A 14,791-nucleotide genomic window follows, 5' to 3' on the forward strand; every position below is an offset into this window, starting at 1 on the left:
TCTAATATCCTAAGAACCAAAAGGATCATCTACAAGAAGCTGAATGTCAATCCTGCTTTATTATTTACTCTTAGAAGATTTCCAGATGAAGCTTCCTCATTTACTTGATATGGTGTGGAAAGAATAAGAGTAATTCTACATCCCCAAACATTTGTATTTGTTTCTTCTTTATGTTATGATAGCTTCTGGAGCCAGGTGTATCTTTCTAGCCATGCGTTGTTGAATGACATTATTTTCTATTTCTAAACATTTATCAGTGTATTAAAAGTGTTTATTTTTTTTTTCAACCTTGCCCAAAGAGGAACGAATAAGTCACTGTTTCCAAACTAACAGGCACCAGAAATAGTCAAACAGTTTGTCTGTTTTCATTTTCCTTGTATTTTGGAAGTCCATGTAAGAGCTCCGCTCTGCTCTGAGAACATTTGTACAGTTTCTACTCACTGTCGGCCAGATCCTCCCATCCAATTCACATGGAGCAGAAAATGCTTTAGCAATGAAGGGGGGATTAAAAAGGTAGAGAGGAAGAATCTAATCTGGTGATAAATTAATTTAAAGTACCTGATATCAGCCATGTAAGTACGATGGAGAATTCATAAGATTGAACAAGAACTGGATTCTGTGTTTTTGAAGAGAGAATAGCATGAAACATTCTACTTGTCTCATTTTTCTCTTTCCCTCTCTTACCTGTGCATGGAAAGGGTTAGACCTAGTAGCCTGAGCAGGAAGGGGCCCAGCAGCTGAGAGGGACCAGACAGCTGACAGGAAGGACAAACAAATGGGGACACTTCCTGAAGTCCTGATGACCAGAGGCAGCAGTAGGTACAGGAGAACCTGGCCAGTCACAGGGTTGGGAGTGAGGTCTGTGGTGGTCAGTGGTCAAGGAACCAGGTGAACCAGTTATCAACAACGCAGGCATTGTTCAAGGAGAAAACGGCCCTGGCGGCTGGCCTGCAGCCCTGTTGTAAGTTCCTCCTGACTTTGACCTTGTGGGGAGAGGATCCAGGCAGAGAGGTCCTAGCAGCTCCCGCAGCAAGAAGAGGTACCTGGCTGTGGTGACCAGCTTCTTGGAACTTGGTGTGACATTGATGCGATCTCATCGTTGATGACTCCTGTGCCTTCTAAGAGTCCCTCTGTCTTTTCTGCCCTGTCCTGTCCTGTCCTGTCCTATCCACGAGTAGACTGACGAAGAGGATGAAGTTGAGGTATGACTGCTTTAAAACATGACGAATGCCACATCTGATCTTCCCATGATTACTCATCAACCTGCGTTAACATAACCAGCGTGAAGTGTGCACCATTCAGTGCTGTGAACCATGCATGTGTTCTCGGCTGCTGGTTTTTGTGTGATCACTAACCACCTTACAAGCATTCCCGTCATGCTGTGTGTGCCAGGGACTGAAGGGCTAACTGCATTTTCGTAACTGTCTGGGCATATTCCTGAGTCTTGGGTTCTGTCAAGAGTGGATCTTTCCTTATTGACTGATGAAGTGGACAAGGAATTTTGCCCTCCATTCCCTTGCCTGGCCCTCGTGGTAAATTATCTCTGAGAACCTGATCTAGAATAGCCATGGACAGCCCTAAACCCAGAGAGGAAGTGTACTGCAGCTAAGGGCCAGGCCAGAGGGGATGTCCTCTGCCTGTGGGCAGCCTCTGACCTGTGCTCTCTCCTCCACTGGCACCTAGGGGCTCATGAGTATGGCAGGTGTACCTCCTCCTGAACCTGGGGGCAAATGTGACGAATGAGTCCCGGGTGGGGTGACTTGGCCCCAGAAAATGAGGAGAGGGCCGTGCATATGGCCCCAGTCACGGACGTGTCCTGGATTCTGCTGCCATGACTGACACATTGGAAGAAAAGAGGAAGCCAGGCATCTGCGGAGCTGCTGTTTACAAACATTAATCTAACTGACTTTTATTTTTCATCCAGATGTTTGGCATGGTGATCATACGCCCCAGTGTTTCAGCTTACCTCTTTTAAAACATATATGCCCCCACTCTTTGTTCTGTTGCTGTTAGAGAATATCATTGTGTGTTTGTAATGCTTGTTAAAACAACTAAATTTTTATATATTTTTATTGATATTTTAATGAAAGTTTATAAAAAATTTGAATTTCCACCCATTCATTGTTGCACATTTTCCTTCCTTCCCCCTTTGCCCCAGGGAAAAAAAAAATTCTTTCGTTGTTATACAGTCCCTTCCCCTCCCCCTTCCCCACTTTACTATGCAGCTCTTATTCTGGACTCTTGTCATGCCAATAATACTGAATCATATATTCCTTTTATACAGTTCTCTCCCTCATCTGTTTCAATGTCATGTGCATTATTTATCCCCTCTTTTCTTAGTTTCCCCCACAACCCCCATGTCAGTCCTGCTTTATAAGTGGCATTATGCAGTATTTATCCTTTTGTGACTGAGGTATTTCACTCAGCATAATGTCCTCCATGGTTTTTGACACGATCCAAGGTAGTGAGTGTGGCCAAACACTGTTTCAGCATGAATTTCAGTGTCACGTTCTGATCTGACATCCTTTTCCACCCCTATCCCCACCTTGAACTTTTGATAAGTCACTTAATTTCAGAGGGGCTGTTTCCTTCTCGAAGTTGTGAGGGGGGATTCTTGTTGTTGTTGCTAGTTGCCATCAAGTCAACACCAGCTCATCATGACCCTACAAACAACAGACCTTGCCTGATTCTACACCATCAATCTCTGATGGGATCGAACCCATTGTTCCAGTCACTGTGTAACTTCATCTTCTTGAGAATCTTCCTCTCATGCTGACCCTCCACCTTTTTCCACCATGATGTCTTTTTTGAGCCCAAAGTATGTGAGATGAACTCTTACCATCCTTGCATCTAGGGGGCACCTTCGTTACACTAGGGTGAATTGTGTGGTTGTTCTGTACCGTGGAGTCCCTTGAGACTCATAACGACCCTACATACAGCAGCTTTGATCCTGCTCTGTCCTGAGCCAACTTTATTGTCTCTGACACACCTACCGCATTACCCCAGTCACTGAGTCAATCCATCTCATTGAGGGTCTTCCTCCCTTGTGCTCACCATCCACCCTCCCAAGCATATGTCCCTCTCTAAGGACTAGTCCTTCCTTGCAACATGCCCAAAGCATGTCAGATGGAACTTGAAAATCCTTGACTCCAAGGAGCATTCTGGCTTCACCCTTTTTCTAGGATGAATCTGTTAGTTCTCCTAGCAGTCCGTGGGATATTCTACTCTTCTCCAGCACCACAACTCAAAGGCATCATTTCTCTCTTCTTCTATCATCCCTAGTCCATGTCCAGCTTTCTGATGTATAACACGTAATTGTGACGACCATAGCTGGACCGGGTGCACCTTAGTCTCCAGACTGACATCGTTGCTCTTAATTTTATGTGATGCAGTGATTGAACCCTACTTTTGAAATTCCATCATTATCAATGATATTTAGAAAAATTTCAGCTGCTTCCTAACACAAAATAATAGTAATAATAATAGAAATAATTCAGTATGCCTGCTGTAAGGTGTGTTTCCGTTTTGTTGACCTTGCCTTCTCATACCTTCCTATAGACTCAGATGGTTTGTCTTCAGTTAGTTGACAGTCTCCATGACTGCCATAACTAACAGATGCGGTAATATACCTGAACAAAACAGACAGAGGACAGGACGTTCTCGTGGGCTCAAAATTTGATAAGCTTGTGTTACCTTTTGAGGGATTCTACTGCACTTCTTAACTCCTGCTTGGTTTTGCAGTCTGGCAAGTTCCTGGGCAGTTCTCCGGCACCTTCAAGCCAAGCGCAGGGTCTGAGCTACGCTGAAGATGCAGCCGAGCACGAGAATATGAAGGCTGTGCTGAAAACCTCGTCCCCCGCCACCGAGGACGCAGCCCCCGTGCTGGGGATCCGCACGCGCAGCCGTGCAAGTCGAGGTAACTCCCCGTCAGGGCGGGGAGGGTCTCCTTGGGCTGTCCACAGTGCCAGCCTTGTGCCCATCACAGGGGCACTACATCCCTGTGCCTGGTAGGAGCTGGCCCCCAGCCCCCCAGCCCTGCCAATGCTAAGGTAATCACGTATTTTCCTTTACCCACACCTCCCTGATCCATTTCCACAAGCTTCATCCCCAATCCAAACCACACTCTTTGGAATTGTTCTTGTCAGTTAATTCTCATAGATTAAAGTGAGTGTCAGCAAACTCTAACCTATGGGCCAAATGTGACACAAATTTCTTCCAAAACAACCCTTCTTGTAAACAGGGCTTTATTGGAATACAGCCACACTTTTTATGTATTTTATTTATTTGCATATTATTTATGGTTGTTTTTGTACTGTAATGGCATCATTCAGTATTTGAGGCAGAGATGATAGGCCTTCAAACCTAAAGCATTTACTCTCTGACCCTTCACATTCTCCTGTACCTCCTGGAAGTTTACTAACCCTTTCATTAAAGCACTACCCCTTTTTGACTTTTTAAAACTCAAAGGCAGAGATGAGCCATAAAACTCCAAGGTGAAAAAGACAGGATAGAGTTTTCAGATCTGTTTTCTATTTAGCTTGGAAGCTTCTTATACTTTAATTCAGAATTTCAGATTTTTTTTTATCTGAGAATGTTTCTGTTTCCCTGGTCTTGGCAGATGCACTCTGACCCGAGCTGTTGTTGATATGTACTGTTGATTGTCCAGCGGGTTTTCAGAGGTGGTAAATGGCACAAGGAGAGAGATCTCATTGTAATCCTTCTCACCTTCCTCACTCACTGTAAAGCAAAGCTTGGCAACTCATGCTGTCATTTAAGACCCTGTGTGGTCTAGTGCTATGCTGTCTTCCAGACTTTGTTTATACTTATTCACACATTGTGGAAACCGCCTTACATAGCTGAGTCCCCTTGTTGCCCATGCGGTGGTCTGCCTGGCCAGTTCCCAGTCATGTCCAAGGCCACCTCCTCCAAGCATTTGCTCTCTCAACAGACCACTTCCCCCTTTGATGCACTCCTGCAACCTTAGTTGAAACTTAACGAAAGACTAAATACTTCTTATTTAAGCTTCTGGAGCATAGGATGTTTTCCTCTTAGTATTCATTTAGCAGACACAATGCCCACAGCTAAGAGAAGCCCTATAATATAGTGTCCAGACTAGTGTGCTTTGGAATGTGAAAAGGGGTATAAGTAATAATTAATGTTGAAGAATCCACAAACCTAAACATACCACGTCAACTGGATGGTGGCTTATCTGACACAGGACATAAACTTGGTCATGAATAATGAATGCAGTGTCCATCAGGCACCTTCTTAGGTTCTAGTAGACGTTCACAGGGACAGGATGAAGAAGGATCGCTAGAATCTGGGGAAACTCCCAAGTCGACCCACCAATGATTTCTAGTTGATTTTGTCTGCAAAGCAGTGTTTTGGGAATTTTACCGCTCTCATCTATCTTAAATATGTAAAATTAAGGCTGGTAGTAATTACTTCAACAGAAAGGGGAAAACAAATGAAATTTGTTTCAAGGTCCGTGTTTCCTTGAGAAGAAGTAAAGTCATTGTTCCATAATGATATTGGAGCTTCTTAGAACCAAAGGGCCACAATTTAGATCAAGAAAGGGACTTTCGAAGGGCTCCAGGCTGAATTCTAGATTCTTACAGTTTGTGTGGTCTTCTCAAGCAGAGTTGTCCTTTAGACACTTAAAAAGAGAATTATTGAGTGATCTTATTTTGTGTGAGGCTAGTATTACTGTGCTTCTCCTGTGTATAAATAAATAAAATGACTGTTAGCAGACAAATCACTTGCTTTCACATTTCTCTTCTCCAAAGGACCTGTTTTATTTCACTATGATAAAAAAAAATCAAGCTTTGTACATTCTTCATACTAAGTTTTTGTCCAATAAACTTTTGTGGTAGTGAAAAAAAAGAGGTAGGTATCAATCCAGAAGGCATAATACTTCTATGCCTTTATGGAAGACCAGTGAATATGACTATTATTTGCATTCACGTAGCAACCACTAATGCCAAAGATGAAAAACAATGAAAATTTCTACCGATTTCTATAGTCTGAAATTGATCAAGTACACAGTCAAGATGCATTGACAGTCATGATTACTGGAGTATAAAACTGGAAATGAAGACTTCTTAATGGCTGGAAAATAAGGATAGAAGTTTACTGGAGCTCTCATTACTGAATCTTGCAAGACAAAATATTTATTCATTGGAAATGCATTTCTTAACCATAACTATATACATTTCTCTTGCCAGGTGGAATACGTAGGATATACTGTCATTGAGTAGTGAGAAATAGATACTGTTGGCTAAGACAGGCATCAAAATAGAATAAGAATAAATAAAACAAGGAGAGAGGAGGGAGTAAAAATTAACAAATCAGTAAGTTGGTAAGGTGAAAGGCAATACACAATAAGGGGTTGATCAGACAATGCAATTAATTATGTTAATCAATGGCAGGTTAATATTATAAAACAAAATATTTATGAATGATTGTGTGAAAAACAAAGTATCATGAATGAGGATATGATTTATATACATTCATTAAAATAAAAATAAATTTTTTAAAGTAAATAAAGGAAAAGAATAGAGAAAAATCAGTAAAATTAAAAGCTAATGTTCTGGGGGATGGGGAGGATTTGCAATGGGTTTGGAGGGAAGTTACTTTAATTTTGTGGCACCCAAAAAGCCCAAGATGTGTTGTGTGTGAGTCTGTCTGTGCTCCAGCAGCTTCTGTAGACTTTGTGTAGCCAACAGGAAGGTGCTGGAAAGAGCATTATTGTCCCACACCGGAGACTCCAGTCAGGCAGGAGTCTTCAGTTCCTGTAAGTTGCTGCATGCAAGGGCTGTGCAATGGAAGCCTCCTTGGGAAACCTAGTGTTTCTTTAAAGGAACATAAACAGGCTGTGCTAATTTTAAAAGAATATAAACATCTGCTCCACACTGGAAAGGACAAAGAGAAAAATGTTGCTGCTGGATTTGTACAGTATGGTTTATTTTTGCTTACTGATGAAAGGGCTTATTAAAGATTGTTCAGTTTCTCTACACATTCACACCCTTTTTAAAGACTTCTGCTTCCAGGCAACATATAGTGACAATATAGTACTATAACAAACAGAAGAGTAAAGAGAGTTAGAGAAAATACAAACATGTTCTAAAACACTTCAGACAACTGAGAAAGGAAAGAGGACTGAGCAACCTATACTTCCAAAGAGGAAGGACTCATTCTGGCAAACTGAAGTCACTAGCCAAGAAACATTTGCCAAGCCTGGACATAGGATTCAGATTGGATTTACCTTGGGTATAGTCATTTTTGAAAGGAGGAGTGGCATTCCATAATAGCTTGCCTCCGGAAACCCTATGAACCTGGACAGAGGATGAAAGGCACCCAAGCGTCGAGGACTCTCCTTCATAGGGTTGCTATGAGTCGCTTTAATAGGAATGAGAGAGAAATAATATCTATGTAGGTGGACATAGAGATTGGAATCTAGAGTTACTTAAAATGTGGACAGTTCTTTTTAGGAGACATTTATTAAATACTAGGATAGCAGAAGGAGTTTGGGCCAGAAAGGCAGAGGGAACTCATCTTCAGTCTTGTGTATAACAACAGCATGCCAGAATAAGCACCTGAGATAAATACACAAATAATAGAACTCAGCCTCAAGGCATTTAATGTCGGAGGTGAGCAGATTCTTAACTAAAACTGCAGTTTGGCCTCAACCTCAATAGTCGAGAAGGTGAATAAAGATTCTTGGGGTGAAGATAAGGTTAATTCATTCTCTGTGTTCTTTATGTTTTATTATTTTTTGTATGCAAAGTCTAGTTCATAGTAAAAATTATTATCCAAGGTAATAAAGATTGTAACTGACAATCAAGAAGGTAAGCAGACAATATCAACAGACCCACAAGTTATTTAATGATTGAACTTGTAATGGAGAATTTAATCATTATAAACAAGTTAAAGAAAAACAAAATTAGTAAAAAGGTAGATAACTTCAATGGGGAATTGCATATTTTATGCAATTAGCATATGCCTCCTACATTTATTTGCCCACTACCAACTAGCATAGCCTATTTACAAAAATACCTCTCTGGAGAAGAGAGTGGTTGGCAAGCAATCATAGATGGCATAAACAGAGTTACTTATAGAAAACAAATAGAAGAAGAACCAAATGCAAAGTAAAACATCTGAAATAAAGAATTCCTATGACAGCCTACTAAGGAGCTCTTGTGGTGCAGCTTTTAAGTGCTAGGCTGCTAACTGAAAGGTCAACAGCTTGAACTTACCAGTTGCTTCAAAGCAGAAAGATAGGACATTCTGCTTTGGTGATGATTTACAACCTTGGAAACCAGATGGGAGTTCTCCTCTGGCCTGTAGGGTCACTGTGAGTTGTAGTTGAAGTGAAAGCAGCAGACTAGTCATAGCAAAAGAGAGAACTTGTGAACTCAGGTTTATAGAAAATACTCAAATTGAAACATGGTAAGAAAAAAGGAAAGAAGAAGAAAGAGGGAAACATTTAAGAGATGTTAGACAAAGTCAAATGATCTAATATATGTATAATTATAATCCCAAATGGAGAGGAAAAGAGAAGATGTACAGGACCAATACTTAAAGAGGAAATGTCCCAAAACTATGAAAGATAGTCACCTTTATTTAAGAAACATGGAAAATTCCAAGCAAAATAAATACCAAAAACCCCCTAACAATGTATATCATAATAAATGGATATTTTAAAAAAGAAACATAAAATCTTATAAACAGGCAAAAAGAAAAAGTGTGTTCTTATCAAAGAGAAGGAGTAGTAACTTGACTTTTCCTTAGAAACTATGGAAACCAGAAAAAAAATGGAATCACATTTTTAAAATGCTAAAATAAAAACTCCTGATCTTTAAGTTTATACTCAAAGACTTATCTTTCAGAAATGAAGGCAATTTTTATATTAAAGCAATATAATAAGTACTTTTATATCATTCTTATCCTTTTAGACCATTTCATTAGATTAGTATTTCTAGAAGGGGAAAAAATTAATTAGTGTTATACCAATTCCATACTTTAAACACTAAAAACAAAAGAAAGTTATATGAGATGATCGTAATCTAGACCCCATATCCTCTACATCACATCTTGGTGGATATAAGTGTCCAGCGAACACTTGGGACAGTGTACGAAACCAAGAAGTACATGTTTGGGTCCTAGTAGGCATGAGTGTTCCTCCAATGGTCTTAAACGGGTGAAATCATTTCAAGAAAATAAATACATACATGATCAAGGATAATACGCATAAATGGTGACCAAGAGGTGAAGATAGTAGTCAAGGGAACAAGTGACAACAAAGCAGAATCAAGTAATGAAGTTATCACAAAACTGAGTGTGACAATTCAGAGCAAAATGTTCCTTTGTAAGCATCCCCTGCCGCATCTTATTATAAGGAATTGGATCCCTAGGGATATAGAGAATGGGTACTCTGACTGCTTCTCACTGGGAAGATGAGATGATGCCTTCGTTTCTAGCTTAGTGCTGTGAAAATGATATGTGTAAATAATAGTTGAGTGAGCTATGTGTGGTTTTAGAAGGATAGTTCTAAAAGGAGAAACAGGAAATTGCTAAGTAAAACACCATTGTGCTATTGATTGCACTGCTCTGAGGAGGGTCATCGTTGAGGGGTCTGAAATGTTGTGCCATGTGGGGGCCTCTCATTTCCAGCTAAACCACTTAGACTGTCTTCAAAGTGCAGAGACGTTCAGCAGCAATTTTTAAAACCTCATTTCTGAGAACAGCCTATTTTCTGAAGTGTTTAATACTGGACAAGTTTATCAACAGCATTTGGGGTTGAGCGGGAAAATACAATTTATATTATCACCAACATCATCATCATCAATAAAAAATTGATAAAAAATGGAAAGTAATTTTTCAGTAACCACAAGTCACAAAATGCATGCAGGTAATAAAGCACCCAGTCCCGCTTTTAGAAAGTGTGAATTGTTTGTATATTTTATTCCATTGTTTTAATTTGGCTAGTAGAAATCATGATTAAATTATAATCATAAATTATACTACATATTTGCAGTAAAATCTCAACTACAAACACACATCTGTGAAACTCAGAGATCAGTGAATTGAATCTACCCTATCTCATTAATACCCATTTGCAATTTGTTATTCATTACCAACCAGCTGATTATAAGCACCAAAAGTTTTTAAGACCAGTAATGGAGAACTGAAAAAATTTTAAATATGTTGTTGTTGTTGTTGTTATGTGCCGTCGAGTTGTTTGCGACTCATAGCGACCCTATGCACAACAGCCCTAAACTCTGCTCTATCCTGTGCCAATCGCACTGCCTCCGACACACCCATCCCAATTACCCCAGTCACCAAATCAATCCACCTCATAGAGGGTCTTCCCCTTCTGTGCCGTCCCACCACCCTCCCAAGCATGATGTCCCTCTCCAAGGACCCGTCCCTCCTGGCAACATGCCCAAAGTATGTCAGACGAAGCCCCAGAATCCTTGCGTCCAAGGAGTTGCTTGGGTTAATCCTCTCCAGGATGAATCTGTTTTCTTGGCAGTCCATGGTACATTCAATACTCTTCTCCAGCATCACAGCTCAAAGGCATCAATTCTCTTGTCCTCCCTAGTCATTGTCCAACTCTCTGATGCATAACAAGTAATTGCAAAGACCGTTTCCCCCATGAGTTGGGAAAGGCCAAATTCAGCTCTGGCTAGACTACTGTCAGACTCCTGGGTACCTGTTTTCCACAGGTGTAAAGTTTGAGAATCATCACTTACAGACTTTAAAACTGTACATTTATTACAAAATTAAGTGTATATAGTAGAGATTCAGAATCTTTAGCATATTTTCTATATTTCATGTTATGAGTATATATTTACAATCCTGTAGAAGAGGTTTTGTCAAGAACCTGGTCAGCCATAAAGGCACAGTACTTTATTAAAATAGCATTAATTTCTAATTGTCTAACATTCCTTGTGGACCCATATTTTGATGGTATTTTCTCTTGCTTGTCTAATGATAGATGCCAGACTTAGACTGACTTAACATGTTGTTGTTGTTATGTGCCGTCGAGTCACCTTGCGACTCATAGTGACCCTATGTACAAGAGCCCTAAACTTTGCTCTGTCCTGTGCCAATAGCACTGCCTCTGACACACCCATCCCGATTACCCCAGTCACTGAATCAATCCACCTCATAGAGGGCCTTCCCCTCCTGCACTTGTCCCTTCACCCTCCCAAGCATGATGTCCCTCTCCAAGGACCGGTCTCTCCTCACAACATGTCCAAAGTATGTTAGATGGAGCCTCAGAATCCTTGCCTCTAAGGAGCCACCCGGTTTAACCCTTTCCAAGATGAATCTGTTTGTTTTCCTAGCAGTCTATGGTGCTCTCAATATTCAGGGAGCAGATAAATGTACCAAAAGGAAATTTATGTGAATGCCCTCTTTGCTGGTTAAAGAGAACAATTCTGTGGTGATTTCTAAATGGCTAGATAAGTCAAAGATAGACTGCTGCTGCTGCTGTTGTTGTTGCTGAGTACTATAGAATCAGACCTGACCCAAGGCTGACCCTCCAGTGAGTTTTCAGAGGTAGTTAATCACATGGGAGGAGATTGCCCATCCTTCTCTGGAGGAGCAGCTGGTAGATTTGAACCACGTGCCTTTGGGATTGCAATGCAGATTCTTACCACTAGACCACCAGAGCTTCAAAGATCGACTTTATGTTATAAAACCCATTGGTTTCTGTTTTGCTTAACAGGAAGTTAGGGTTCCTTGATAGTCACTAGGTACTTATCCAAGTCATGAATACCTCATGTGTACAAAGTAGAAACACTCCATAGATTTTCATGCTATTAACTTTTAGAAGCAAATCTTCAGACCTATCTTCCGAGGTGCTTCAACATAGATGTAAACCACCAACCTTTTGGCAAATAGTAAACATTTACCCACTTGCATTACTAAGAAAGAGTTAATGTGATGAGCTCTGGTGGTAGGGAGTTTTACTGCCAACCCTAGATTCACAGTTTAAACCCACCAATTGCTCCTAGGGAGAAAGATGGGCATTCTTCTCCTGTGTAATTTACGGCCTCTGAAAACCCTCTGGAGGGACAGCTTTGAATCAGTTCTGGCATGATGGTATGGAATTGTTGAGTTGAGTTGACCTCTCGACCATTACTGGGCATCAGTGATGTATGCATCAGGATCATCTGTCTACAAGCACTCTGACTGGCAGGTAGATGGGATCAACATGGGCAGGGACAGAAAATGAAATAGAAATAAGAGACAAAAACACAGATACGCTACAGAGTAGAAGGAACAAAGTGTCCTAAGTGCATATTTGTAGAGTCCAGAGTCTAATAGGAAATTGTAGTGAGCTCCTAAAGTGTGGGAGGGTCATGGTCTGGTAGGCTCACGTTCTAACTCTGACTTTTGCTGTAATCTCTTGCTGTTAGAAGTCACTTCTGGAGGAGTGGTACTGCAGGTGGTGCTACTTCCTCGTGTGTTTCCTTCTCTTTGAACCGATTGCATTCTCTGATTCTTCAGGATCCACTAGTTCGTGGACTATGGGAATTGATGACTCACCCAATGTCACAGATGACACAGCTGATGAGATCATGGACCTCATTGTCAAGTCGGCCACTCAAGTGCCCAGTCAGCGCGTGGTGCCAAGGGAGAGGAAGCGATCCCGGGCCAACAGGAAATCTTGTGAGTGCATTGGAGGAGCAGGGTCGGTGCTTCTTACTGGGATTTGCCTGCATTCTATGTGTCAGGAAAGGATGGTCACTATGGGGCCATCTCCTAGCAATTATAGATTAATTACAGATACTTCTAGAGTTGAGTACTCACACTGCACTCATCAACAAAACCTTTCACGCTCAGTTCTCTGCATCAGCCATGGTAGATGAGGGAACCTTCAGCCACACCTGTCCAATATATTTGCCATTTCTACCAGGGCCCCCTCAATTCACATTTTGTCCCTAGGAAGATCAGAAAGGCCTTTAAATGTCACTGTTTTGCAGAGTTGGGAGCCTACTGGGACCTGTTGTAGAGTACTATGCCGGTCACTCTACTAGAGGTCATAATTCTACTCCTCGCTGAGGATTAGAGGCCACTCACTGGGCTGGAGACTGAGTCTACCTGACTGTATCTACACTGTTGCCCACAAACATACTGAAATGGGAAAATAGATATAGCACCAGATTGTTATGAGGATGGACAGTTTCCTCCTGCACCATTTACTGCCTCTGGAAACTCACTGGAGGGTCAGCTGTGGGTCGGTTCTCACTTGAAGGCACACCACAACAGAGTGTTTAAAGTATTTCATGTTAGCTAGGGTGACTTTCCCCTGTGTCTTACCAAATAGAGGATTCAACTAAATAGAAATGGTGCTGTGTCCCTTAAGTCTGAGCCTGTTGTTTGCTTTTGCCCCATGAACTGATGACAGAGGGGAGAGACAGGAGAGAGGGGAGAGACAAGCAGAGAGGAGAGAGAGACAAAGGGAGGAAGAAGAAGTAGGAAAGGAGATAGATGCTTTGGAAAAGCAATTCTAATTCGAAATGTTTAGCAGGGCTCAGAAAAGGAATCAAAATAAGACAGTAGCCCTGTCCAAACCCCCAGAGATCTAGGTGCACCTCCTACAGGTTCAAGTTGATCAGTAGAGTTGCCTCCATCCTCTGGGCTGAAGAAGAAGCAGATTGTGTGAGACACACGCCATCTCACTGAGAAGAATAATTCACTCACAATTCATTTTCTTCTTCATTCTGGCCACAGTGAGATTTTGCCTGTGTTTACAGTTGACATAAACTAATTTCCTGTGGTATTGTTTCTATTCCAATATTATTCAAAACAGCCGTATATTCTCCTTAGTTAGCCAAGCATGTGTTTGTCCTGCAATGTAGTTACTACAACAACAAATGCAGCACTGCATGTATATATCTGTTCGTTGGTGACATGCTTCATTTATGAGTAGTGGCCCTACCCAGGCACATTTAAAACGGGTGGAAATTGGGCTTTGGTTTCCATTATAAAGGGCTGATAAACCCCAGATTTTCACAAAAGGTTACAAGGATAAGAAATATAATTGCAAACATCGATGTGAAGTTTAGTAGTTTGGACCTCACCCTGAAGAAATGCTGTATTAGACTTGAAGGTTTAATAGTAGCAACGAGGCAAGTGGATAATGAATAACCCACATACTTGGGCTATAACTCATTTAGCTATAGACAATAATAGTCCAACCATTGCAGGAACCTCAAGAGACTCCATTCTGTAATTTAGAAATTTATGACATGCAAGTCACTTGAGGATCCTTGGGGATAATTGAGTGTCTGCTTTTATGCTTGTTGCTGGTGGCTAGGCCTACACACGCCAAATCCTGCTAATACTGAGCTACACAGTCGGTTGGGGTAATCTGAGGACCCCCCCCCCAATCCCAAGCTCCCCTTGCTTAAGTCGGCTCCTTTTGCAGCTGGTGTCTCTTACTAAGAATGATTTGCATGGACCGTTCCACCGGCAGTCTCTGAGATGGTTGATCTAACTCATCTCATTTGTCTCCTTCCCCCATCTTACCCTCCCACCAGTCAGCTAATGGGTCTGACTAGGCCTTCAAATTTAGTTGTACTGTTTTTTTCCTCCTGCTGAGAATTTACGTTTTCATCCCAGATATATTGAATTTGAATCTCCATTCTAACAAGCTCCCCATAAGGATATTTTTAAAAAAAAAAAAAAAGGAATGTAAGTCCTGCCTTTAATTGTTTTTGGTGAAACATTCTTCTGGGTCGTATAGCCTTGGAGTGTCCACTTGCCGTACAGAGGT

General features: G+C 41.2%; 1 protein-coding gene across 3 annotated transcripts in view; it reads left to right on the plus strand.

Moving 5' to 3' along the window:
- The window catches only part of FHOD3 (formin homology 2 domain containing 3), a 535,358-nt gene that overhangs the window by 510,128 nt on the left and 10,439 nt on the right, over positions 1 to 14,791 (plus strand). For 2 of the 3 annotated variants that reach the window (XM_006889190.1, XM_006889191.1), the window contains 2 exons: positions 3,742 to 3,916; positions 12,520 to 12,681. In XM_006889190.1, coding sequence (XP_006889252.1) covers positions 3,742 to 3,916; positions 12,520 to 12,681 — 337 coding nt within the window. Of the gene's footprint in view, positions 1 to 1,178; positions 1,203 to 3,741; positions 3,917 to 12,519; positions 12,682 to 14,791 lie in introns of all 3 variants that reach the window. The other variant, XM_006889189.1, reaches the window with a different exon arrangement.

The sequence above is a fragment of the Elephantulus edwardii genome, unplaced genomic scaffold, assembly GCF_000299155.1.
Source record: "Elephantulus edwardii isolate Elephantulus edwardi_28Jun2011 unplaced genomic scaffold, EleEdw1.0 scaffold00076, whole genome shotgun sequence".
Classification (NCBI taxonomy): Eukaryota; Metazoa; Chordata; class Mammalia; order Macroscelidea; family Macroscelididae; genus Elephantulus; species Elephantulus edwardii.